At 47.5% G+C, this 25699-nt stretch overlaps 7 protein-coding genes across 7 annotated transcripts; 3 read left to right on the top strand and 4 right to left on the bottom strand.

Annotated features, from left to right (window-relative positions):
• Positions 1 to 1283: 1283 nt before the first annotated feature.
• Positions 1284 to 4704, top strand: GGS22DRAFT_156588 (dual specificity phosphatase). Its single transcript, XM_047960394.1, is given in 2 exon segments — positions 1284 to 1489; positions 1503 to 4704. The coding sequence occupies 1 exon segment, from the start codon at positions 1545 to 1547 to the stop codon at positions 3984 to 3986; it is 2442 nt and encodes an 813-aa protein (XP_047821103.1). The 5' UTR covers positions 1284 to 1489; positions 1503 to 1544; the 3' UTR covers positions 3987 to 4704.
• A 186-nt stretch (positions 4705 to 4890) lies between these two features.
• GGS22DRAFT_156590 (UAA transporter) lies at positions 4891 to 6807 on the bottom strand. The gene is made up of 3 exons (XM_047960395.1): positions 6400 to 6807; positions 5527 to 6320; positions 4891 to 5445 (listed from the first exon to the last, which is right to left on the bottom strand). Exons 1-3 carry the CDS (start codon positions 6609 to 6611, stop codon positions 5204 to 5206), a joined length of 1248 nt encoding a protein of 415 aa, XP_047821104.1. The 5' UTR covers positions 6612 to 6807; the 3' UTR covers positions 4891 to 5203.
• A 1318-nt stretch (positions 6808 to 8125) lies between these two features.
• On the bottom strand, positions 8126 to 9380 carry GGS22DRAFT_186104 (uncharacterized protein; the record flags this gene model as incomplete). Its single annotated transcript, XM_047964407.1, has 2 exons — positions 8126 to 8263; positions 8319 to 9380. 2 exons carry the CDS (start codon positions 9378 to 9380, stop codon positions 8126 to 8128), a joined length of 1200 nt encoding a protein of 399 aa, XP_047821105.1.
• Positions 9381 to 13279: 3899 nt separating this feature from the next.
• GGS22DRAFT_156596 (uncharacterized protein) lies at positions 13280 to 15430 on the bottom strand. Its single transcript, XM_047960396.1, has one exon. The coding sequence runs from the start codon at positions 15291 to 15293 to the stop codon at positions 13419 to 13421; it is 1875 nt and encodes a 624-aa protein (XP_047821106.1). The 5' UTR covers positions 15294 to 15430; the 3' UTR covers positions 13280 to 13418.
• A 248-nt stretch (positions 15431 to 15678) lies between these two features.
• On the top strand, positions 15679 to 16913 carry GGS22DRAFT_156597 (uncharacterized protein). Its single transcript, XM_047960397.1, has 3 exons — positions 15679 to 15828; positions 15914 to 16001; positions 16075 to 16913. The coding sequence occupies exons 1-3, from the start codon at positions 15808 to 15810 to the stop codon at positions 16764 to 16766; spliced, it is 801 nt and encodes a 266-aa protein (XP_047821107.1). The 5' UTR covers positions 15679 to 15807; the 3' UTR covers positions 16767 to 16913.
• A 56-nt stretch (positions 16914 to 16969) lies between these two features.
• On the top strand, positions 16970 to 19795 carry GGS22DRAFT_106930 (RabGAP/TBC). Its single transcript, XM_047957834.1, has 6 exons — positions 16970 to 17194; positions 17268 to 17385; positions 17435 to 17596; positions 17644 to 18170; positions 18234 to 18376; positions 18435 to 19795. The coding sequence occupies exons 1-6, from the start codon at positions 17172 to 17174 to the stop codon at positions 19619 to 19621; spliced, it is 2160 nt and encodes a 719-aa protein (XP_047821108.1). The 5' UTR covers positions 16970 to 17171; the 3' UTR covers positions 19622 to 19795.
• Position 19796: 1 nt separating this feature from the next.
• On the bottom strand, positions 19797 to 24495 carry GGS22DRAFT_198635 (Pkinase-domain-containing protein; the record flags this gene model as incomplete). Its single annotated transcript, XM_047966161.1, has 3 exons — positions 19797 to 20736; positions 20800 to 23927; positions 24257 to 24495. 3 exons carry the CDS (start codon positions 24493 to 24495, stop codon positions 20471 to 20473), a joined length of 3633 nt encoding a protein of 1210 aa, XP_047821109.1. The 3' UTR covers positions 19797 to 20470.
• Between the last annotated feature and the right edge of the window lie 1204 nt (positions 24496 to 25699).

A 25699-nucleotide genomic window follows, 5' to 3' on the forward strand; every position in this document is an offset into this window, starting at 1 on the left:
ACTTAGCTGCAAGTGTCTATTAATAGTACCATCACCATCCCTGTCTCGGCCAGTGTCTCGTTTCGCAAAGGCAAGCCCCTGTCTGAAAGAACCACTTAGAATAGCGCACGCTTCAACTGTTAGCGACGTAACGAGCCACCCGCATCCTGTGGACAATCCAAGGTAAAATCCACGCATACTTCCCTTCCTAACATGTATATGTAGATACTGCGTAAACAGGAGAATGAATGCCGCCGCTGGGATTTTCAGGCATGTTTTGGTGTAAGTGGTTAGTGCCAATGTAAGTTTTGTTGCTGGTTGTTGCCGGTTGTTGCTGGGAACATGTACCTTCCTACGGTACACGATAGGTAGGATACCTGGTAGGGGGACATGGGAAGCTGAGGGACCCACAAAGTCAAGCTTGTTAGTGCATCGAGCCGAGGAGAAGTAGCGAACTTGTTTCGAACACTGCCATTTCCCATAGTGGCTGTACCCCAGTTCTACTGCCCATGTAGACCTTGCGCTAAGGCCTAAGTGCTTCCGTCTAGCGCAATCTCAATCTCATCCCCATTCCCATTCTTCTCCTCCCTCCAAATTCACAACCCATTCACCAGTCAACATACACACAACACATACAACCACCACCAATTCCACAAATCCTCTTCCTCCTTCTAACTTTTTACCTTTTGCGCCCACCCCGGGGGATTTTCTTAGCCCTTTGACCCCCCTTGTTCGCTGTTTCAAGAGACTGCGCGTGAGAGTACACAGGTGCTGGTGTCTCTGTCTCTCTGAACGCTTGTCCATCTTCTGATTAATTCTATCCTAACGATTCTTCTCACCTACCTTCGTATCCTACATTGCCGCTGTCGAGATCGTATCGCCAACCGCCACCACTACCTGTCCATTATTTGCAAACAGTCAATTGTTTACCCGTCCGTATGGTATACTAGGCAGTTGGTAGAATGTGTTGACATCCTGATGGCGGCCGAATTCTAGTCATCAAACTTACCTCTAAACAACAAACATCACACTTCTCTCTACTTCCTTTAATATTTCGCGATACATTTTACTCTTCCAAACTTCATTCCTCCCTCTCCTTGATCCTGTCGGCTTGTCTAGTATTGTCCTACCTATTTTAATACGAAAGCATTCCCAGTTACCGCCTACGACGAGGTGGTTGTTTGTCGCGGAAGAAGTTGTAGATGTGGTCGTTAGGAAACAAGTAAAGATTATACATAACCAAACTCAATCGACTTGGTTGTTGCACCATTGAAAGAGAAGGAAAGCAGAGATTGAAGGAGTAGAAAAAAGGATACAGCAGCGCTGTCCGATACAAAGCGTCGTCGAATTACGGCACCATTCATTAAAGACGTCACTCATTGTGGAATTGTTGATTTTTTTTATTTCTATTTTTTTGGTTGGACGGACCAAGTTGCGATACGACACCCTCCAAACAGTCTAAGTTTCTACGGTATAGATTCAGACAGTGTTGACAGTGAACAGTGTGGTGAAGAGTAGGAAAAAAGAGTAGGAATTGTAAGAATTGGTCTGGGGAGTCATCAAATATGCCGTCCGCCACCGCTAGACGACTGTACGAGGACCAAATACCCTCATTCATGTCTATTTTCGACCCCGAGACAGACAATAGCATTGACGAAAGGGGATTAGTGACGGTGGTAGATCCTAAGTTAATGGAGATGGAGTCACAGTGTGCACCTGGGCAACTGCCTGGGCCTGGACAATTCACCGGTCAACTTGCTGGTGGGTTACCACAACACACTTTGCGACCTTTACCAAACGATCCTGCGCACCATCACCACGATAGTACATCAACCCAAAATTCCGAGTCTGCAGATTCTTCCCCCACTACAACTTTAACCACAGACACTTCTTCTCTTTCTGACCCATCACCGTCTTCTTCGCCAGATTCACCCGTCAATCTAATACCTTTAAATTCATTTCCCGCTACTAATTTCGGTGGTCTACCCTCGACGATGGATAATCTCACTGTCAACGACTCCAGTAGACGGGAGCGACCTATGACATCGCCTTCTCCCCGACGCGGTAGAAACATGAAAGGATTGTCGATACAGCCACCTTTCGCGAGTTCGCTATCCTCTCAGCTCGTCTCCGAACCCTCATCGCCTGATTTCATCAAGCCTAAGATCCCCGCAATGAAGCGCAAACCCAGTCAACTCAGTCTCAAGACCGACTCTACAGGCCTTAACATCAGACCCACTACGTTAGAGGTTCCTGGATCGCCCATTCTTCCTCCGATCCTCCAGCGAAGATCTCTCAAACATTCGACGTCGTCGCCTCATATGCTTTTTGGCTTAAATGGGTTAAAGTCGGCGACCTTCGGCCCATCCGGCGGCATGACATTTCCCCCAGTACTCGAGCGGGGAACTTCAGGATTATCTGAAGTGTTGAGACCAACAAAGCTAGGAAGCAGTGGTCCTGGCTATGACACTACTATTCTCGAGGAGGATTCCCCTATCAAGACTCAGCTTGCTAATCGCGCTGCGATGGACTTCGAGCCTTTCATAGAGCCTGAAAATAACGAAGACCAGAAGTCGCCAGGTTATCCCGATGGTCCTATCGCGATCTACGAGGACAATGTTTACCTATACTTGGAACCTACCGCAGAAGAGGCCGCAAAATTCGATGTGGTTATCAATGTCGCCCGCGAGGTAACCAATCCTTTCCAAGGTATGGGCATGGGCCCAGATCCAATGGATACGAGACCAATCCCAACAGAGTCGCCCATTCCAGATACTGCCATGACCAGTGACAGCTTTGCGACGGCTTTTGAATTTCCTCCCTCGGAACAGAACGCTATGGAGACACCCACAACCCCGAAAGCAAATCCCTTTTCGGAACCTGAATATATCCACATGCCATGGGATCACAATACCGACATCGCGACAGATTTAATGATGCTCTGCGAGATGATCGAAAAGCGCACTAAGGATGGAAAGAAGGTTCTCGTTCACTGCCAACAGGGTGCAAGCCGCTCGGCCAGTTTAATCATTGCCTATGGCCTCTACCAAAACCCTGGCCTAACCGTCAACGACGCCTATTACGCCGCGCAATCCAAGAGCAGATGGATTAGCCCGAATATGCGATTAATGTATTGTTTGCAGGACTTCCAGAAGGAGGTTTCCAAGAAGAGGTTGCCCCCTCGATCCGCTGCCGGACCACGAAGTGGAAGAAGCCCCACAAAACATAGGCTTACCCTATCCGCGAATGCCATCGATATGCAACCTAAGGAACCAATGACTGCGCCGTTGCCAGATGAAAAGGAGGGAACGGATAATAGCTCCAACAATGAGCGCCTTGCAAACCATTCTCGTGGAAAATCCACCCCTAACCTAGACGCGATATCTCCTGGCCCATCATCCGCTCCGTCGAGCTTCTCTTGGTCTGAGATGGAAGATGAGAAGGATCCAGGCAAGCATGGCCGATTCAATTTCGGAAACTCCCTCGAGCCTCCTAGATTCTTCGAACCGCAACCATCAGTACAGACTAGTCAAACATTATCGCTACCTCCTCCCTCGCCATCGTTCTTCAAGCCACCGCCCTCACCTGGATTCTTTAGGCCTCCTCCCTCCCCGGGATTCGGAGCTAGTCGTTTCGGTGAAGGACCTCAGAGCTTTGGATTCTCCAGCCTGAATTTTGGTCCTATCGAGTCTCACCATGAACGACCCAGTAGTCGAAAGGAATTGACAATCGCACCCGCTTTACCGGATGACGATGATGCTCTGATGTCTCCGAGGGCTGAGACCATGACAAGCAACCCATTACATGATTCTTATTCGGAATTAGCTGGCATGAAGTTTGTTGAGGTACCCCCTACGCCGAGCGAAGGGCTTTTTTCTCCGCGACAGTCTATGTTTCCCCGAGACCCCTTATTTCCATTCGGAAGACCCGCTCAAACGGCTGACCCTAGAAGTCCCCCAACAAAGGGCGAAACTCCTATCGTCCGGTCCATCGACGACTTTTTATAACCATTAGTATATTGACCATCTGTCAATAATGTGATACGCGAAGAACGAGACGAGATTCACAAACATTTGACCCCAAGTGAAACTTCGGGCAACCCGCTACATTTCATTTGTTTACCGGATTAAACACCATCGTTTTTCTTTGCGTTCTTTCTGGACTTGTACGCCGTTCTGGCTAGGGTGGAATTAGGCAGCACTGGAACGGACCAAAATACCCGGATGTCACAATGTAACAGCCTCCTTTACGGGTTGGAGAGCTAGTACGGTTGATTTTGCGTTAGTCATATGGAGATAGTGGATAATTAAGGGAGTAAGAAAAGTTGAAGGGGAGTACATATGGAATAGGAACCAAAAAGGGTCGGGAGAACTCCAAGGACGCAGACCGCCCTGGCGCGAGCTAGGACGAGTTCTCTATGCATTTGCATACTGACCATCGGATTACCCCGAAGATCACTAAGCACTCGTTGCTATAATCACCGAAGACACCCACCCTTTCCCATGTATCACGCGACACATTAACAAGTCACGATGACCCGATTTTGGAACCAATAGCTCGCAAACACAAGCAAGCATAGGCGTTCTATGGAGTCAGGAAAAGAAGGAGTAATTCTACGCGCAATGGGACAGATTAAGGAAAGTCCCCTATTGCATCTTGTACATATAATTCACCAATGTCCTGCCAACGCGATACGGCATGCAAATCACATGCTCTGTTCACGAACTTCTGCTTGCTTTACGTGCTGTGCCATATTTATTTGCTGTGAAATATGATATTCTGATTCTAATCTCATTAGGTACTTTATCTGAATATTGCTCTCCTACCTATTTTCCCTCTTTATCATCGTAGGAAGTTAGTAGGCAGGATGGATGTCTCTTGTAATCTTGAATAGTAAACCTACGAGAAAAATATTGGAACCGTCTTCTCATTATTCGAGTTTCTATCTGTAGTCTTGCTACTATCTAGCAAACCTCCGTGGCTTTGTCGTTTCCCCTTTTCGTCGCCTTCTCGTGTAACGTAATTCGCTTAGGTCGACAAGTCGTACGATATAAAAGCAATATTTACATAACAGCGGTCCAGCCCCGTCCCTTCCCTTCCTATATACACACGGGGGCTGCCTCCGGCCGACTCATTGGAACTAACTAATAATACTGCCGACATGAAAACCAAACGGCTGAGTCCTAAGATATAATAAAAGTAGATGATTTTTTGTTAAAAAAAATCACTGGGCCTTCCCGTTCTTCTCCGCGACCGCCTTCCGCTTCGCCGCCTCCTTGGCCAATTTCTCCTGACGTGCAATGGCGGCCTCGACGCCAATGCCGCCGAAGACGAGACCGACGCCTAGGACCTGCATGCGGCTAAGGCGGTGGCCGAAGGCGACGACGGAGAGGATCATGGTGAACATCTTGCGCGTCACCGTTACCGTCACGAGGAGTACCGACGAGAAGGTCGATAGGGTGTAGACTATTTTATCGGTTAGCATTGTCCCATTTCCCGAACGGAAAACCTAGGACGTAGGATAGGGGAAGGGGGAAGAAAACCCACAGATGAAAACCTGACCAACAGCACCACAAGCCGCAAACCCCAACACATCAGCCCAAACACCCGGATGTCTCCCCATGAACCCGAGCGCAGCCTCCAGCTCCCCCGCGCCGCCCGCGACGTCCATGCCAAGCCACTCGCCAACACCCGTATGCACGAGCCACGGGCTAAGAACCAGATACGCCGCCGTAACCGCGGTGCTCATAAGATTATTCGCGCACATCATCTGGGGTCCCGAGTACGGCTGAAAAGCGCCGAAGATGTAGTCCTGGGTACTATTCGTCAAGCCATCGAACAACAAATTCACACCCAGTAACAGCAGTCCCCAGACACTGTTCCCGGCGACCTCACCACCCTTCTTCCCGCGCGCCTTGCCGGAATGCAGGGTGAACACCGCAACGCCGGCCGTGACGGCGGCGACGACGAGGTACTTGTACAGCGGGTAGCGCTTGCGGAAGACGGTGACGTGGAGGAGCATGACGGGGAGCAGCTTGCAGCTCTTGGCGAGGAGGAAGGTGATGTAGTCGATGTGCGCGAGGCTGGCGTAGCCGAACGGGCTGGCGAGCGAGCTGGTCAGCGCGACGAGTAGTAGTGGTGCGAGGATCGCGCGAGATGGGATAACCGGCGGTATGGGTTGGCCTGAAGGCGTGCTGGCATATAGGTACAAAGCACCTGTCGTCGCTGCGAACAGCGACTGGATCGTGTTGAGGAATACCGGGTACTTGAACACCTCGGTGGCCCCGGCCGCGCCGTGCGGCGTCGTCGTGAGTTTCTCTTGTAGATACGCCCAGGTGAGGCTGCAAATTAATGACTTCTACGTTAGCCTAAAAATTGACTCTCGTTTCGACATGTTGCGACGTTTCAGTCTGTACGTACAAGGAACCGTAGATACCAGCGACGGCAACCACCAATTGCGCTACGCCGGCATCCTTCTTCGCCAGCGCCGGCGCTGGCAGCGATTTATTGGCAACTCCATTAGATTGGTGCGCGGTAATACCTCCTTTCTTAGAGGGCGTCGATGTCTGGCGTGTAACGTATTCGGATGACGGTTGGCGCTCGACGGGTTTGGCTTGCTTGGTACGCGCCATGATAGGTGTTCGCAAAGTTGGAAATTAGAGAGAGGCACAGAGAGAAATGAAGTGACGAAAATGATTGACTATCTCTAAGTTAGCTATGTATGTAAGTGGATAAGTATTCAATCTATGAAAGATCCATAATGCTGGAGAAATATACAGGTCTCTAAACAGAAAATGAGAGACGGTAACGAGCTTACAACTCAATAACTGATGACAGATTGGCCACTTACCACTTTTATCTCGTAAATTGTCCATGTACCGGCAGAATTAAAACACGAGAAGAAGCCACTTGACCGTTTACAAACAAGATCCTAATTAGTCAGGCGGTGAGTTCCGCCCCGCAAATTGTACTATTCTTAATAGTTAATATTAAAGTTAAATTGAAATCGACTAACCGCCTCGAGAAATATATCACACACAGTATACTTATAGGTACCTACATTAGCTACGCAGGTCTGTAACGAATCACTCACTCACGTCAAAACGATCAAGCACAACTTCGATGATGACCATGCGCATGAATTTTTTGTCAAGTTTCTTCTGTCTGCTGCTAGATACGCCTTATCTAGACATCTACAGAAGATTGTATCCGTTCCTCGATAGCGAAGTTCAAGGAATGATTAATGACTAAAGCGCATTGCAAGTTTGATGCCCCTTTCTCAACCTCAAAAACAACTCATCCATAAAGCTTACCTCCATCATTGACGCACCTCAGATTCTGAGTCATCAAAAGTTAATGGCCATGTTGGAACTTCTCATGCATAAGTAGCCTTATAAATGTCCTTCACTCAAGCCTTGGTACGTGGCATCCTGAGCAGGTGGAAATATGCTGGCGAACGGGTGGTCAAGGTACAGCTTCCAAGGTTTCTTCGTTGTTCTGATGTTGGGAAAATCGATGTAGGGCCGCCAGCTCTTTTTGGTCGTGGGATAAGGGTTAAAAGGAGGGAGTAATCTTTGCGATGTGACAAGAGGAAGATCGGCGTTGCGTAAGAAATGGAGAGTGACGTGTGATTATGATCGAAGTTTGTTAGAAGCACAAGATTAGGCCGTGTGTTGTGTTGTATGTTGGAGGGGGGAAGTCGATACAACAGGGATGCTGACGCATGGGGGCGGATGTGTCAAGTGAATAAGAGCTCTGAAAGGTCTCGAGCAGCACCCAGTTTGGTAGGTATCGAAGTCGAGGTGTTAAGTGACTGTCGGGAGTCTACCAACATCATATGTAGGGACCCACGTGTCCATAAGATGTTGGTTTCGTCGAGGAAATATTAAAGGAAAGGGGAAATGGTGGTGAGGCAATAATGAAGGTTGCCTCGGAATAAGGAGAAAATCGTCGTCATATCATATCGTAGGAACCACCCAAACCAAGGGAGGTCAGCCTCGCGGCAAGTCAAATCTGAAGTGTCCCCCTAATCGCAGGGTACGTCGCTGTATCAGACCCAACACTAGCAATAATCCGGGTAGATGTACTGTATGAATTCCTAGCCTCTTCGTGATGGCTACGTAGTCTGAGGAAGGGCGCATGCCAATTACTCATTCGATTGCGCCTGGCTGCGGCGCATTTTCTCTGCTTCGAGGTTCTCGTAGAGAAGGAAGAGGGCCGACTCGTTTGCCTTCGAAGTTCCCATGATAGTAAACATACGTTCACCAGTCTCGTCATGCGGCGCCTATAAAAGATTATCAGTCGCGCTTTACCTAGATAGCTGTCGAAGTCAATCTTACCTTGGCAATAGAGATGCGGGCACCAGAGGTTTTGCGAATCTCGCTAATCTTGCTACCGGCACGGCCAATGATGCATCCAACCATATCCGCGGGAATGCTGATATTCTGCGTTTGGATCTCTTCGCCATTTTCATCATGAGTAGGTGGTCCACGTGTAGCTGCGTCAGAATCGGATCGGCGGTTATACGGGCGCGAACCTCCATTGCTGAAGTCGGCGCCATTTCCTGTTCGCATCACACGGGTGCCACCATAATTGTCTCTACCGGACGAGCCGTAAGCTACCCCGCCAGTGCCAGGGGGGCCACCAAGAGACCCCGCTCCACCAGGCGCAGTTCGAACGACAGGATTGTAGAGCACTGTGCCAGTGCCACGCTGCCAGTCGTCAACCAGACACTTGCAAATTTCCCAGACGGCTCGCTGAATGCCATCGGGAGTTCCCTGTACCTCGACAATTCGCTCGGTCGACTGCGGCAGCATCTCCTTCTGCGCAACCATGCGCACGCCCGAACTGTCTTGGATAGTCTTGATCTTCATACCTTGCCTACCAATGATGGTGCCCATCTGATTGTGTGAGATGAGTAGTTTAATTTCTGTGTAGCGAAATTGCTGATTAGATCGGGGCTTGGGAGAGCCGGCGCGATGATAAGACTCACGATGGGTGCCACTGCTTTGTATAACACCACCCATTCCCATCGCAGGAGCGCCTTCCAACAGTGCGCGAGCGACAATCGCATACGCTCTAGAAATAGCATCGCAACCGCCGGAAATGGTCAAAACGCGATCGTGCACACCTTGCACAACTTTACTCACGCCAGCCTTTACTCCGGTCTCGTCTCGCAAATCGGCGACATTCTTACCTCCCTTGCCAATGATGACGCCGGCTTCTTTGGAAGAGACAATAGCGCGAAGAGTCAATTGAGCTACGGCGTATTCCTCGTCTGTCTTCGGCGCGGGTTCGCCATCTGGTCCTAGACGAGGCTCGTTGTCATCGAGCTTCATCTGGTCCATTGAAGGCAGTAAATCGTTTCCGTTAGGAGGGAGGGAGTCTTGGGGAACAGACATATTGGTAGCTGTCGTGTTTGATAGATGCGTGATGCGAGAGGGTTAGGGTGGATGCGCTGGAGGTATTGCTATGTCAGCTATGACTGACTCGGTGATATCACCCGAGTTTATTAAACTAGAGTAAGTTTTGCGCGCAGGAGATCCTGTTGGCTGACACTGAATGGGGGGCGGGTGTACGTAGAAAAGTGGTACGGGAGTGGGTTGCTATAAGCTCCGGATCTGGCGTTAAAAGACGGGCTGCACGCAGTTAGCTCTGATAAGCAGGTGCTGCTGCGGGGAAGTAACCCGTGAATGGTCATGTAAGGGAAGGGGATGTGAGGCTGATATGAGGGAAGAAAGCCAAGAAACGGTTGAAACGAGATTAACAAACAGATCTTATCTTGTCAGAGGCTGTTGCATCTGCACGGTTTCGGCATGTGGTTGTAGAAAATAGAAATAGAAATACAGCCAAATGCAGGAATATTAGGAAGAAACGGAAGGTTATTATGCGAAACGGGGGCTTGAATAGGCGGGGCACTGCATATTGACTGACCTTTTGCTGCAGAGTCTGTGCTTCGCAGAATATCTTTTGAAGGAAGTTACTGTGCTCTCTCACCGGCACTGCTTTGGTTCTTGCGGGGTGGAAATTTTCTGTGTTTTTTTAATTCCCTCTTTTTTTTTTCGCTTGTCCCCTCACCTAGGGTCTTGGTATCTTCCACGCGAGAACGGGGAATATTTTTTTTTTTAGATGGAGACAAGGTCTGTTGACCGTGGTCACTAAGCGGCCGGGTCTTGATGGGGTGGCCAAAGTGGTCTAGGTATTGGTAAGGTAAGGTAAGGGTGCGTGCCGTTTGACCAGGGTTAGATAAGCGGTGATGAAATGGACCCTAATATAGTAAGGTCCAATTGTATGAGGGTACCTATTCTGAGTATTGGTAGGCGGTGTCTTATTCGTGAAATAAGCTGTCCCTGGTAGAACAAAGAGGAGTGAAGAAGGAGGTGATGTGTTGAAAGACTTGATGAGACGGGTTGGGTTGAGTTGAGTTGAAGGGTGCGAGGACGAAGGTGAGAGGAGGGGAGGGAAGGTTGATGAAGGTTGATGGAAGTTGAAGTGAGGTGAGGTGAAGATGGGAGAAAGAGGATGATGGTTGGTTGGGGGAAAGTTGAAAAAGTTAGCAGCCGGTTGAAACAAGTGAGGAAAAGGCACATTAAGAATTGAAAGATCAGTTTAAGAAAGAGTGGGATGCCATTGCAATTGCAATTGCAAGAAAGAGGTGTAGGTCACTAAGGTGGCTAAGGTAACTCGTGGTTGACGATTTAGGACAAGGTCGGGTGCAGCAAGCACGTTCTTGCTTCGGTAGTACTATCCAGAGCTAGTACTAATGCAATAACTTTAAGTACCGCGCCAGGTGCTATTCAACTATCAAACCAATGTAGAGGAGGTACGGTACAATACATTCAATAATTCCCATGCACACTTTCTTACCTTGGTACAGCTTGATACCTCTTTCAATGCCGTCCTTACCTAATATAAACAACCACCCACATATGCAGTTAGTTGCGGTGCTTAAAACCATTAACCCAACCGATGACGTAAATGTATCCCGGTGACGAGCACAAGCATTAAGACTTATTGGAGCCACAGAAAGAGGCATCCATTAGGAAGCTCGGACATAGAAAGAGGGGTTCAAGTATATTCTTATGTAAACCATCAATGATCACATCAATGCCTAGCACCCAACATGAAGAGCATGTTAGGTACTTCGTTACGTTTCTGAGTAAATGATTTATGACGGAGAGAACACCAGGTAGGTAGGTATTTAGAGGGTTATGAGTCAACATGGAATTTGAAGTTACCTTGATGATACCTGTTACTCCCAAGTCTCATGATTAAGCCTCGATGCAGATAATCGGTCCCTTCCGCGATTAGTACCAGGGATAGGCCAACGGAAGCTACATATGTGTGTACCTAGACTAATGAATTTCAACTCTGCATTTGATATGTACCTAGGAATGTATACATGTACTTGCATGCATTACTCCACTTCATTGAAGTGTACAGGTACCTAGGCGATTACTTCTTTGATATCTCTACTTGCATCCCAATACAGTGTACCTATAATCACTACCTAGGCGATCTTTACAGGCTATAAGCGCTTGTCATAAATCTTACAGGTCGTAAGAGTACTTACCTAGGTATTGTATTATTCGCAATACCATAATCTAGACTTTCCAAGGTTGTTGCTAATGCGTCTGTATATGCTCTACCCCACGGGGTCCGCGCGGGATATAATTTGAATGGTATTACTTACTAGGTACAAGGAAGACTAAAATATATTTGATGTGTGCATGTATACCTATTTATCTCACGGTTTGAAACTATAATTACTTGGTTATATTATAGGTAGGTAAGTAACTAGACGCTTAATGGGTACACTTTCTTTTCTACCTCACCAAGTATAGGGTATATATTAGTATACCCTCCCTTATCAAAACGCCTAGGCCTTCTCAGTTTCTCATACGGTTTTAGAAAGTAAAGTTTAGAAGGCTGACTTGACTACTAGGTACTAAGGGTGCCATTTCAAGCACAATGTCTGTTCGCCACAGCTCCATATTCATGAGATAAACTACAGAACCTTATATCAATTGATATATCAAGTCTACGAAGGATGGGCCGTCCTGTAATATTATTATCTAAATACCCATGTATCCTATAAACGTGGTCTCTGTGTCCATGAATTAGTTTTAATATGGACGTGAAGTTAGCTATGTGAGCCATATGCTAATTCAGGGCTGACAGAAGCAAGCGATGGCGGCGTTCTTTGTAACTTATTAAACTTGATCAATTTCAAAGCGCAGTCCGGCTCCCCCGCAAAGAGAATGTCACAGTTCGCCAATGTCCAATGGTAACGGATTGCGCGTGGTATTGGTCGCATCTCCACGATTCAAGGGGAATCCCAAAACCAATCCTGTTGTTTATTCACGCCTGATATGCAAGTCGGAATTTGTCGTGGTTGTGATTGGTCATCCGTATGAACGGAAACAGCGGATGATGCTGAGACTTCCAGTAACCCTTGTGGTATACCTCTTGTCCAATTATTAGGTGTCAGCTTCATATTGTCAGTAGGAGAACTCTGATCAAGACTTGAGCATACCGGCTAGACCCGTGAGACTGAAAATAGACGCCGTGATAGACTTAGGAACTTGGCATTTATATCTTGAATATATGTGTTGTGTCTAGATAATAGCCAGCTCAGGTTTGACACAGGATACCGGCTGTGCGGTAATATCATACGGGGAAATTACCCGTTTCCTAGCCCAGACTCCGAGATCGACCTAGCACTCATCATCGAGCTCGGTTTACTCACCTACTAAATTATTTACAAGCAGATCCATGGAATATAGGTCATGGTGCATATGTTGTGTGACCAGATTCTGCACATTTCCTAGGGCGGCAAAAGCGGCCGGATGGCCTAGAAATGGTGACTGGCAAGATTCCTTTCTGTTAAACTAGCGATATACTCCGTCTACCGTGGCAGTTAACGAGGTATCAAATCGATGAAGGCAAAAGCTCCGAAAAGTGTTTGCTGTGATACATGGTATCGAAAGGAATACCTTGAGAATACGCCAATCGGTCAACGCAAAAGCTAGGCAAGCAACTATTTGTCGATGGCTGTGGGGTAAATTTCAAACACCCAGTTAGGATACCGCATGTCGAGAGAGTTGACGTAGAGCTGCTACGACGTAGCTCAAAATATAGCCATGGAATGATGGTAAATCCGTGTAGTTCATAGGTAGGTATTATATCTATTCTGTGGTTGAGAGGGGGGCTGATGTCAGTGCTATGGCATCTAATATGTTAAAACACTCAATACATTTGGTGGTGGTAGAGGCCTACCTAGGTAAGCATAAATATTGCGTGTATATTCGATATTCGGTTATTATTGGTATCAAACATTTCAATACGAGGGTCAAGGACAGTCTCTTAGTCTACTAATATTAGATAGCTGTAGCGACAGTTCTGATATGTAACTGGTTCTTCGAGATGAATTGTGAAAATCATCTCTGTCGCAGAGCGCCCTCATGATGTAGCCAGAATCTTTTGCATTCCAAATGCCCCCAATGATCAATCCACCACTCGCCAAAGCTATCTTCAACTTCATAGTCAACCTTCGCGATCCTCTCGTTGCGCTTCAGACCACACACGATGCAAGCCTTGGGCGCCGTGGGAACTAGCTTCTCGGTCTGAATCGGCATTGTTTCGGAGATCTCGGGGATCTTGAGTTGTTCTGTGCTGTTCTTGATAGACGAATTAGCAGTAGCAACGGCGGACCGAAGACGGCCGATGTATTCCTTCCAATGAGCTACGACATCAGCTGCCTCGCGGTCTTCACGGGCAGTCTGCGCCTTATCTATGCCAGCAAGTTTCATTCCTTTGCTTCCTGCGGCTGATATAGTCATCCTCTGGGAAAGAAATTTGTCTCTATGCCATCTCAGCTTTCGGCCAGCGATAACGCGAGCTACCACCGTCGCCAAAGCTAGGTATCCCTTGAGAAATTCGACGGTCTTCGGGTCAGATAGGATGCGGTTTTTTACAGAGAATGATTGTCCGCTAACAGGTTTATACAACGACGTGTTCGCTTCATCGAACAGCTGTGGGAATATTGATAATAATATAGACGGTGGGGGAACATTAGTTGGAGGTAACTCATCCTTTACTTGTTCGGTCTGTTGCTCGGTATCCGCATCGACAGGATCCCAATCCCAAGACGAGTCTTTAGGCTCAGGCGCTACTACCGGTGCTTTTGTCTTTACGGGCTTTTGCTGGACCGGCTCTTCTGAGTCCCAATCCCAATTTGAATCAGCCTTATTCGTATCCATATTAGATTCCGTTTTTCCTGTAGGTAAATCATCAAATGAGCCCCAGTCTTCGTTTAATCCATTACTCCCCGCGGACTTATTCGCGTCAAGGGATGGCCATGCAGTTACTGGTGATGGTTTTGATTCATTGGTTGGCTTCTTCTCTGGCGCTGAAGGTGGCGCGACAGCGAGCCCAGGGAAAGGATTTCTTTCATGGAATGATGGAGACCGTGGTGCTTGCGGGTATGATGTTTGTGAGGTTAGATTCAAGCCTGAAAGCATTTGAGAGGGCCGCATTTTGGTTGTTGTAGGAGGCGAATAGAAATTAGTTGATAAAAGGTCTGGTTCCGGTTGGGCTGGTGAAGCAACTGTCTCAAATTCCCCAAAATCATCATCATCGTCGCCACCATCTTGCTGCTCCCCATGAAAATCATCAGCGTCAAATAACACATTTGAATTAACATTGGGGATCTTTTTGGGTGGCTTTGAAAAAGCAACTTGAGGCGTCGGCGCTTTGACCTTCTTAGGCTGGCCTTGCATCCAAGATGGCACCCTCGCATCATTCCGTAGTGCTGATGGATTATTAAGATCAAGGAGATTATTTGACATAAGATCTATTGTCGACGCTCGTACAACTCTTGTCCGCCGAGGTGGACTCTGTCGTTCTTTAACAACTGTCCTCGATGGAGCAGTGGCTATTACTGAAGTATTTGGCGGCTGGTTCACGTTTGGAGCAACTTCAAAGTCACCCCAACCATCATCATCATCTTCAGCATCCTGGAGTTTTGATTGAGTAGACTGAAACGGTGCACCTGTCCAGCCATTTACACCAGACGGTTGCTGAGTATTTCGCAGCTGACCACTCCGTAAAGATGTATCAGTACTCCAACGTTGGGTGATAGGATTCGTATGTTGCCCTATTTGTGCGCTAGTTTTCTTAGGGTTGTTGAAGGAAAAGGGGTCGGGCGTGAAAGAAGAAACCTGCTTGGAGGTATTTGCCGGTTGCCCCTTTTGACCTTTGGGTGGAGCAGGTTTCGAGGAATCCTCGAACGCAGCGAAGAGATCTGCGGACATATCTAAGTCCTAGATACCATGTGGACGATCGGGTAGACAGTCAATATGTTGAACGCGTGTTAGTAGAATAATTTGAGTACATTTCACCCGAAATTCATTAAACATAAGAAAGATGTAGGAAAGGTTAAGAAGATGGTATGATCGGTGAGGCTGAGTCCAGAAATAGAGTTGATTTAGCGGTCTTGATCGGTGGCAGGGATGTCGGTAGGCTTCGGGCGGAAACCTCCAGGGCTTGGAAAGGTCACTAACCAAAAAGAGTAGGTACTTACTTGGTACCTACCTAGGGTACCTAAGTATCCACTGTGCCACGTTCTTACCTAATGCGTGTAATACGTTCAAATACACAGGACCTAGGTGCATCAGCCGCGCTCAAGTAGGCAACGACGTCCTTATATTACCTATGGATCTTTTGCCTGCATACCTAGGTACATATATCTAGTAGGTATCATGTCTGCTGGGTATATAAACGTTCATAAAGCATCCTGTAGGACTGTATAATTTGATGAAATAGGCAATGATGCCAGTGTTGAAAGAGGTAAGCAACAAGCTTCGGGTCCTGCAATGTTTTGTCGAGTATTTGGAAATGAGACATAAACTACTAATATAAGACGAGGTTATAGGCACATGGCCCCGATGAAGATTGGTCTGGTTTGAAAGATGCCAAAGCGAGACGCAAGTTACAAAATCGATTAAATGTCCGCGCTCATCGTAAGTGATCACTTAGGTACCTAGAAGGTAGCTAGTGTAGCCCTGCTCCAGCACTCATCTTAAACGTTTATAGGACGGCGAAAAGCCATAAATTCGGCTATTGAAGCCCATACGGAGTCCAATAATTCTGCGAGACATAAGCCTTATAGCCTAGTCCAACAGTATATTCCCCTAGAGGAAAACGGAACACGGCAACGGAAGCCCCTGAAGTTAAAATTACTGAATGAACGCATTGCTTCGGATAGCCCTGGGTTTTTTTTTCCATTAACCTCTGACCACTTAATTACACTAGTGCAATACAATTTTGTCCGTGGCGTTTTGACCAATATGGCAATTCTGGGCATCCAGAACGCCTTCCCTCCAGAGTGTTCGAGACATTGGGTTGGCATGCCGCTCTTCCCAGCCCCCTCCGGCATCCCGGAGTCTCTTCAGCCGACTGCCCTGCAGCTTAGCACGCCACATGAGCCATGGATTGACCTGATCCCAGACAAACAGATGCGCGATAACACGATTCTCTTAATAGGCGTAGTTACGCGAGAGGATGTCGAAGATGATGTGACAGGTTTATTATTTGGCAAGGTGAAACTCCTTGAGATGACCGGAATGTTGGCTTGGGACACACCTTGGGATACAAATGGCTGGGAGTTAACGGAAGGGTTTATAAAGAAATGGCCGCTTCTTGTGAAAGGTTGCTGGAAATTGCTCGAGTCTACCAACCGATGGCGAGCGATGCGAGACGAAGAGCCACTAGTTGTCGACTTATAAGTCTAGGCTATGTATTGTGAACGAATATGATGTATATTCTACTCATTTGGATCGGACTATACCTAGGTAGATTTGAGTTTAAAAGACCTAATTCTCATCGAATCAATTCGCACCTACCATGATTGAATTTCAGAAGCTAACTTTGACTTGAGAAATCGCTGCGGGGTGATGTGGGGGAAGAAAGAGCACGGTGGATCTTATCTAATCGCGGCTTTTGGGACTGTCAGCTGGCCGCCAGTCTTTCTAACTTCAGACAAGCTTCTTTCCGAACCCGAACAACATACTTATTCCCCTATATATTTAGATTATACATATATTAACCCTAGGCATCCAGGGGCTCATGCAACTAATACTGCGATTTAATTCAAACCTTTCGCCTTATATAGGGTGGTTATAGTGGCCAGAATGAGAACTTTGGTCGAAGCGACGTAAGTTTAGCCACTCACCACTTTTCATGCCCAAGTCTCTGTTCCAGACAACATAATTTCTAACTATTCATAGTATACGATGGCAAGAAACCCTTAAGTATAGTACCAGCCTTACAGATCTACAGCGAGCTGTTAAAGACAATGGCCCGAGCAGCCCCTGTATTTCGGGATGTAGATCCATCTGCTGGAAGGTTAGTTACTCTAACTAATCGGATCTGATCTGACCTAACTTGGAATCAGGCCTTCCTGTTAAGCCAGAGTACCGATCCTACAAGTTGGACCAATACTATGTTAGAGTCACGAGGGACATATGCTTCATTGAGAGATCACTACTTGAAATACATTAAGAATCCTGAGTATCTCACAACTGTGTCCTCTGATCCTTTAGCAGATGATGCCAATGTAAGAACAATCGATAAACTTGTCATATAGATATTAACTTGGTTTAGTCTCCTTGGAATACCTTTCGCCATGATGAAGCTTTAAGGGCCGAAATCCTTCAGGATGTTCAACGGCTACCAGATGAGCCATTCTACCATCAAACTCATATACAGACGCTCATTCTAGATGTTCTTTTCATATATTGCAAGCTCAACCCTGTCATAGGCGGATACCGTCAGGGTATGCATGAGCTTTTGGCGCCTATTGTCTATGTCGTAGAGCAGGATGCTATCGACTCAGCTAATGTCGCCTCCGACCCCTCGGCAGACCCCAGAATGTTAGAAAATTTAGACTCCTCGTTCGTTGAACACGATTCCTTCGCTATTTTCTCTAGGGTTATGGACCAAGCAAGACCTTTCTACGAAGTAGGCGAGTCTTCAGCAAATCTCTCTCACACAACGTCGGATCAGCGTTCTCCAACGTCCTCTATCGTCGAAAAAAGCCAGTATATACATGAAGTTTGTCTATATAAAGCGGATCCGGAACTCTCAACTCATCTCAAAAATATTGAAATTCTACCCCAAGTATTCTTAATGTAAGCTTACATTCTTCTCTATTCCGGGTTTCTTTTATTAACGGGAATCGCGATCTATTATAGCCGATGGATCCGTCTCCTATTTAGTCGCGAATTTCCGTTTGATCAGACACTTGTACTTTGGGATACTCTCTTTTCGGTAGATCCTTCGTTTCAATTGATAGACCTGGTTTGTACAGCGATGCTAATTAGAATTCGGTGGGATCGTAAGTGCTCTGAACCACAACACGTAATGCCAACTGATTCATCTCTAATACTAAATAGTCCTTAATGCTGATTACACGGTGGCGTTGCAACTGTTGCTCAGGTATCCGCCTCCGCAACCGAGTCACGGTCCCCATACGTTTGTCGATGATGCGGTCTATTTAAAAGATCATTTAGATCCGGTTGGGGGCTCTACACTAATAGTAAAGTATACTGGAAAGCCCCCTTCGCCGTCGGGAACAGCTTCGGGCGCGTCTACCCCGAAGAGCTCAACCTCCAATATAAGGCGAAGATTGGCTGGTGCCAGATCGCCTCTCTCCCCCTCTCGCTTCAAGCCACCCCAGGCTAGCATGGAAGCTCTATTTCAAGGCGCGGCTAAGAACGTCCTTGAAAGGGGAGAGAAGCTCGGCATTAACCAAGCAGTGCGCGATGCTATGGTGGAAATACGTCGTAATGTCCAAGAAGCTAAGAGCTCTATGAAGGCCAGTCGTGATCATTTTGCCGAACCGGGGTCCAGCAACACAGCAGTACGAGCCGTAGCGATGTTCGATCGGAGGAATAGGCGGCTAGCGGCCTTGTTGGAGGAACCGATCTCGTCTTTAAAGAATCTCTCGAGCTCTGATCTAGAAGACAAACAGAAAGTCCAAGATGCTCTTGAAATCGCCGCCGCAAGGATACAGTTTATCAAGATCTATCTGGAGGATTCCACCATAGCTCTTCCAGATGAAGAAGAGCCCGTATCGTCAATATCTCCAGGGACACCGTCCAGCAGCGATCTTAATACCGACCCGGGGCCGCCGCTAAGCGACGCTGTTGCCGCGATGGCTCTCAATCCACCCGTGTCCGCAACTGAGGTCCAAAATATTGAGGGCGCAAACTCCCCATCGGCCGATCCACCTATAGCAGACCCGGATAAAATGGACACCGACGATCCCCTAGACTCCGGAACATCGTCGACACTAGTAGATAAAACGACAGAGCGTCCACAAGCACCTGTGCCAACACGATCAAGCCTCGCGCAATCTTCCTTCTCCTGGATGCTGGAGTCCGATAGCTCGTCCTCATCACAGAAACCGCCCATCTTCCCGTCGAAATCAACCGGCTCGCATCGCAAGAGGCCGTCCGCGAATGCGAGCCACGAGCGCACGGCGTTCCTATTCGGGGAAGTATCCGCTGACGAGAGCGGGCAGGCCGTACTGCCTGAAAATATATTCGACCTGGAGGAGATGCGGAAGTCGAAGACGTGAACTAATCTGGGCTTGGAGTTGTTTCAGCCAGATAAATATACCATATCTAGATGTATTAAGATTGATGTTGCTATATGATATGAATATATGAATAGGCGTGTTTTGCTATACAATTCATGTTGTATGTGATATTACGTCACCAGGGGATCTGGTGCAGTCTTTCAACATATACTTTTATTGATAATAGCCATAATCGTTTCCCATAGCCGCATATGTGAGGAGCTATCTAAGTATCTCATGCCTCAACAACCCGCCATGTCAGATAAACGTGAGGAAAAGAGTATGCAGACTTGAAAAATGACCACTGCAATAAAATGTGTTTTTAAAAAAGGATTGAGGGAAATTTCGCCGGTACACCGAAACCAAATCATAGCAGTCCCCAACCCAGGAAACAAAGACCCAGAAGGAGAGAAAATCCCAAAAATCGTGTTACCGAAAAGCCAGCCATTCTTAGGTTTTTATATCGTAACCTATAGATTCGTCAAAACTCCGCGCCAGAAAGTGTATATGCTGATTTCCCGCCAATGTAGCTTATCTTCTCTAAAAGAAAAAGAAAACGAAAATGGGACTTTAAAAAGGAGGGTAAAGAAAAACCCCATGCTTCTTGCTTGCTTTCCATATGTGTATCGTATATCTTCGTGCTACTTTCCTACTCCCGAATTTGCAATAATTCCTAAGAGCTGGGTATCATGTAAAATTTCTGTCTTCATTCCCCAATCATGTTGCCCTATTCTCTAGTGCAGTCTAGCCTGTAAACCCGCCATGTCGTACAAACCCGCACTTAAAGCAACCCCCCAACCCTCCCTTAGACCTCACGGGATAATACGCCTAACTGTCCTCGTCATGTCTTCATTCCGTCTGGCACCACGGGTGTTGGATTACTTGCTCGATGTCGTACCGCTGTGAAACGTCGCGATCGAGCATGCATCGGATGAGATCGATGCTCTCGTCGCTGATTACGTAGGGCACTCTCAGATCGCGATCCATAATCTCATCGATGCTGTAGAATGGATTCTCCTTGTAGATGATGGTGTAGAGGAGTATTCCTAGAGCCCAAACATCTTGCTCTTTACCGCCGTACGGTTTTCCTGCCAGCACCTCTGGAGCTGCATAGTCTATGCAAAATTATTACATTAGTTCATGCACAACATAAAATGCGGTATAAATGGAGAACATACCAATAGTACCCACAAAGACATCAAAGGGTCCACTCTTGATATATGCCGCGCTTCCAAAGTCGATTAACTTGATATTTCCTTCACCGTCTAGAATGACATTTTCATCTTTGATGTCGCGATGGACTACTTTCGCTCTCGTGTGGAGGTGGTGTATTGCCCGTGCGACCTGGACGAAGATGCTTCGGCATTCATCCTCTTCCATATTTGTCCGGAGCTCGATGTAATCGAATAGATCCATCCCAGGATATCCATGGGGTGCCATTTCGATGTAGTAATTCACCTCATCCTCGAAGAAATCTTCCATCTCTACGATGTTGGGATGTTTGAAACCGTCCCGTCGGAGGTAATCCAAAACGTGTATCTCGAGGGGTACTGTACCGAGCCGCCGATCTCTCGTCCACGTGTCTACAAGAATTCGTCGCTTCGTCACATATTTCAGAACCACCTTTTTTCCACCGCCGTACTTATACCGTGCTAGTTTCACCTGACCATAAGCACCCTGCCCCATATCTTCAAGTATAACGAAATCGTCGATCGTTTTCTTCCGCGCTGGTGCCTCAGCTGGGGACACCGCGGTTACAGGTGGCGACTTGTCTGTCTGTCTTGATACACCAGTGAGTTTTGCGGCCGCATTCATCGCGACAACTTTGAGTTGCTGCGACAACGCGGATGCAGTAGAAGAGGGTCTTGACTTTGTCTCCTCTGAATCCGAGCCTATATCTTGCGGCGTATGTGCTGGGGTTTGACCGGGAGAAGGCTGGTGCAAAGGGGAAACTGCCCCGGATAGCACTGGTGATTTAGGAGTGACTGATGACTTTATGACGGATGCGTGCAAGTGTCTCGAGTATGTTATCCATAACGCGTAAACCACCTCCGATTCAACCTCCATCAAAACTCCTTCACTGGTCTGAGATTCGTCGTCACTTGAACTTGAATCGTTGCCGGACTTCTTCTCGCTCTTGACGATTCTCATCTGAACATCGATCTTTAGTTCTGTGCCGTCGCGGTGTTTTGCTGGAAGACCATCGGAATTTAAGAAACTGGCAGCGGCGTCTGGCCTGCTGTCGTGCAAAGCTAACAAAACAGATGCTTTCCGAAAGCTATGTTCAGGTACGACTATGCCATCCCTAACTTGCACTCCATCATGATCCACCAATATTTCGAGGATTTTGTCGAAGTCCGGTATGAGATTACATATCGACTGTCCTTCTGGTTTCTCATAGCCGAAAAGCGCTCCACAGAATGCGGAATTTGAACTCGTGATCTTGAGGGTATCCGGCGAGACTACGATGATTCCAGCAATATGCGGAAAGCTCGAAATACGAAGCTCAGGCTGACCCCTCGTCTGAGAGACTATAGTAGGAACGTTGACTTTATTACCGTTTCGACAAGTGAAATACTTGCGCTTCGCGATTTGTGCGTAGTCAATGGCGCCATATCTGGGGTCGATACCTTGACGAGGAATGCGAGGTATTAGCTTGCCGACGTCCATACCGGGTCGTAGATTCTCCTCTCCCCATATTGGACCCGTATCTCCTAAGATTTTGGTGACAACTCCGTCTTCATCAAGACTCACCAAGGCCACATCTTCATGAATTTCTTCAAGAACCCAGATTAGGCCTACTTTCTTTTCTTTGACCCACAAACTTGCGGAACCTGTTGCCCCATTGCGTTTCTGTATGGGGACTACGTCGCCACAGAGCAATACTCCTCTAGACTTTGAATTGCGATGGTTCACGCCTCGAGGTTTCGATGGTGTTGTATCTCCACTATGAACGGTCTGCGCACGCCGGGCCGGGGCTTTCGGGCGCTGTGATCGAGAGTTAGGTTTACTCAATAAATGCGCTGTGATGCCGCCACGTCCCCCGAGCAGAGACGAGCCGGCTGAAGGAATGGGCGGAGGTGCAGTCTCCGCGGGTTCCTGGCTTACGTCGTTAGGATCAGCACGGAGAAGTCTATTCTCTAACCAAGAACGCCTCTCCTCCTGTACAACCTCGAGAATGCCCATCTTGCGGACTTCTGCTTTCGTCACACCAAAGACGAGACAGGCTAAATCGTTAGCAGCTAATATCGTCCACGGGGGTTTAGATTCGGTTGTGAAGATGGCTTGTGCTGCTGGAACCCATCGAGTTGCATGGCCATGTACCGAAGGCCCCAAAGAGGGTGTAAGTGCCGAGCCCATGGCTAAAGGCGGAAGGGTTGGTGACACTAACGCCTCGGTATACCTTTCGGATGATGCGGCGAGGAATGGCTGCGCCATTGTATCCATGAGTTTCTGTTGCATTTCAGCAGATACTACATCCGTGTAAGTTCTCCGTAGACTTGGGCGTCTGGACACCGGTGGGGAGGTCTGAGCCGTGGTGCCACTCTCATTAGTCGGTGTTCTCGAGGAGCTCTCGGAATCCGTTTGGTCTTGTATAACGTCTACTTGCTTCGGCATGGGCCTATCCTCCTCGCTCCCTGTAGGTTTTGTGGTGGTAAGAGAAAACTGGTTCACAGGAGGCTTTTGAGTATCTGTAGGAGATACCATCGGGGTTACGAAGGACTCGGGACTGCTTGTTCTTGGTATGGGTATGAAGTCTTTCTCGAACACATTATCAATCGAAACCCGAGCAGGACCGGTCAACGGTCCTGGGGGAATAGACGAATCGGCATTTGGTAGATTCCCCGCTCCAACGAGCTGTGCCCTAGCAAGTAAATCAAGCATATGTTGTGTCTCTACATCACCGGAAACTCTGGCTTGTGCGCTAGCAATGCCGGCGGCATTCGAGGACATGGACCACCCCATGCGATCCTTCATAAACTCTATAGATCTCTTTAACACATTCTGGCGGTTATGTATGAACTCTTCGGACTGATGGGCGAAGGAAAAAGAGTGTAAAGATTCGGAAGGAAAGCGGGACAGGTCTTCGGAGAAATTGGGAGACGCGGGGCCGGGTGTTAATGGGGTTTGCTGTCCGGAAGGCAGCATCATGGTCATGGAAGTGGAACGAGCAAGACCGGTAGAGGGACTTCGCGAAGAAACGGCGGTTGAGGGCATGGTAGGGATACGCGGAGTAGGATGCTGACGGATGCGTCGTAAACCGGATATGCCCAATCCATGGTCATGTTCGGTGATAATTGGAGATCTGGTTTTTTGGAACATTCATAATATTAGTAACTATTGGCCTATTCTTATTTGATATATTATCTTGTGGGCTGTTATTGTCTCTCTTTTTTTCTTTTTTCTTTTCTTTTTTTCCCTCTCCTTTTTAAAATACTTTGCTTGGCAGGCGTTAGAGGGCGTTGGTAGACGGGAGTTTCGGTGTGTATGCAATGAGGCGGCTGAGCATGTATCCATGTGACGCTGCCGAAAGGGTGGTGTACGTAGGTAGGGATATCATCCTTTCCCCGTTGTGGCCGTGTGCCTATTCTCGGATGCCTCACATCAAAAAGAGGTACATACTAAAGGACATACCTTGTGATTTGGTCAGATTCTGCCACACCTGATCCGGTATCGAAAGAAAACCTCAACCTTGGCCTCTCAGGAAATTCACCCACAACAGCGAGGTTTCCGGTGCTGCGGTTCTTAGGTAGTCGCAACGGAGCGGAGAGCTTATTACTCCTCGTGGAGCCACGTCCGCGTTGTGGTTCTGGGTCTCCATCTTGATTTGTATTCTCGTCGCCTTGTAGGTGGACAGTGGGATCAGTGGCCATGGGCATGAGAATATGATGCGTCGTTTCAACCTCGAAACTCACCACAGTCCTGGTTTCCACCATGAATATGTTTCATAATTGACAAATATCAATAGAATGTTTGTGCTACGACCCGCGCGCGCAATAATATCGAATGGACACTGCGGGCGAAGGAAAGAAGTAGAAGAAGAAAAGAAAAGGAAAAAAAATTGATATGTTTTATGGGATTGGGATATCGTAAAACAAAAAATGGTTGGGTAGAGACGTATGCGTATGGTATGGTATGTTTATGAATGTAGGGTGTTGTACATTTATTTTTAAAGTAAGCTGACAGGCGTAGGCGTAGGCGGGAGGCGGCGCGGGGTTAATCAATCTGATTGATTCAAGTTAAGACTGCCAGATGGATTGAGAAGAGAAAAAAATAAAGATTGGAATAATTGGGACGAGTGGAAACCTGTTGGGTCGGGAATAGCCTTTTCCTTTCTCCCTAGGTAACCTTTAAAATGCTCGTTAGTTTGGACAGGCAAGTGGCAGTTACTGCCTAAGGAGGTACAACATACCTTAGGCTTTGCGCTTTGCGGGCTGCGGGCTGCGGACTGTGGGCAGTCACCAGTGACAGTGGGCTGCAATCGGGTTGGTTTGATGTCAGTGGGGGTTCAAGGTTAAGTTCTGCTTGCCGACTCTCGGCTTCCAACAGCCCAGATCCAAGCACGTTTAAACAGGTGCTACGGTACTGGTCAACTGGGGCGTGCGTGCTGTCGAAAGCTGGGGAACCCTTGATCGGCGGCTGATAGGTTGCCTCCAGCTTCAACACACCCTTCTTTGTCCGATTTTCAAATCAATATTCCCTCTCTTATCTCTTAAGTGAGTACATATAAGTCTATGATGAAAAGAAGAAATAGCTACCGAAACAATCGACACAGGGAGAGACGGAGAGATTCATCTGACTTGAAGATGGAATGTTTGCATTCTCTTATGTAACTACCTAAGTACAACACCTAAAATAGAGTGGGTTCCTGCCAATTGACTGATGTAATGAATTTGGGGTCACACAACCGTAGATTGGTCCGAACTCTCAGGGTCTCTTTTTTCGAGTAGTACAAATTCTCCAAGTCCAAAGCTAATGCGGGCTACCATTGGCAATGGATATCACGAACGCCTTTAATATTTGGTGCTCTAATAAAAACCTCATCTCTCACGATTATGAAAGCTGTTTGCACCTATA

Source organism: Annulohypoxylon maeteangense (genome assembly GCF_022496945.1).
Source record: "Annulohypoxylon maeteangense strain CBS 123835 unplaced genomic scaffold GGS22scaffold_4, whole genome shotgun sequence".
In the NCBI taxonomy this organism is placed as follows: domain Eukaryota; kingdom Fungi; phylum Ascomycota; class Sordariomycetes; order Xylariales; family Hypoxylaceae; genus Annulohypoxylon; species Annulohypoxylon maeteangense.

Excerpts from the sequence above, each read along its gene's own strand:
- GGS22DRAFT_156588 (XM_047960394.1), top strand. The coding sequence starts at position 1,545 with ATGCCGTCCGCCACCGCTAGACGACTGTACGAGGACCAAATACCCTCA.
- GGS22DRAFT_156590 (XM_047960395.1), bottom strand. The coding sequence starts at position 6,611 with ATGGCGCGTACCAAGCAAGCCAAACCCGTCGAGCGCCAACCGTCATCC. Across the intron at positions 6,321-6,399 it reads GCTGGTATCTACGGTTCCTT|CCTCACCTGGGCGTATCTAC; the intron begins GTACGTACAGAC and ends ATTAATTTGCAG. Across the intron at positions 5,446-5,526 it reads TGTTGGTCAGGTTTTCATCT|TCTACACCCTATCGACCTTC; the intron begins GTGGGTTTTCTT and ends CCGATAAAATAG.
- GGS22DRAFT_156596 (XM_047960396.1), bottom strand. The coding sequence starts at position 15,293 with ATGTCCGCAGATCTCTTCGCTGCGTTCGAGGATTCCTCGAAACCTGCT.
- GGS22DRAFT_156597 (XM_047960397.1), top strand. The coding sequence starts at position 15,808 with ATGATGCCAGTGTTGAAAGAG. Across the intron at positions 15,829-15,913 it reads TGATGCCAGTGTTGAAAGAG|GCACATGGCCCCGATGAAGA; the intron begins GTAAGCAACAAG and ends ACGAGGTTATAG. Across the intron at positions 16,002-16,074 it reads ATTAAATGTCCGCGCTCATC|GACGGCGAAAAGCCATAAAT; the intron begins GTAAGTGATCAC and ends AAACGTTTATAG.
- GGS22DRAFT_106930 (XM_047957834.1), top strand. The coding sequence starts at position 17,172 with ATGAGAACTTTGGTCGAAGCGAC. Across the intron at positions 17,386-17,434 it reads GTAGATCCATCTGCTGGAAG|GCCTTCCTGTTAAGCCAGAG; the intron begins GTTAGTTACTCT and ends ACTTGGAATCAG. Across the intron at positions 18,377-18,434 it reads AATTAGAATTCGGTGGGATC|TCCTTAATGCTGATTACACG; the intron begins GTAAGTGCTCTG and ends AATACTAAATAG.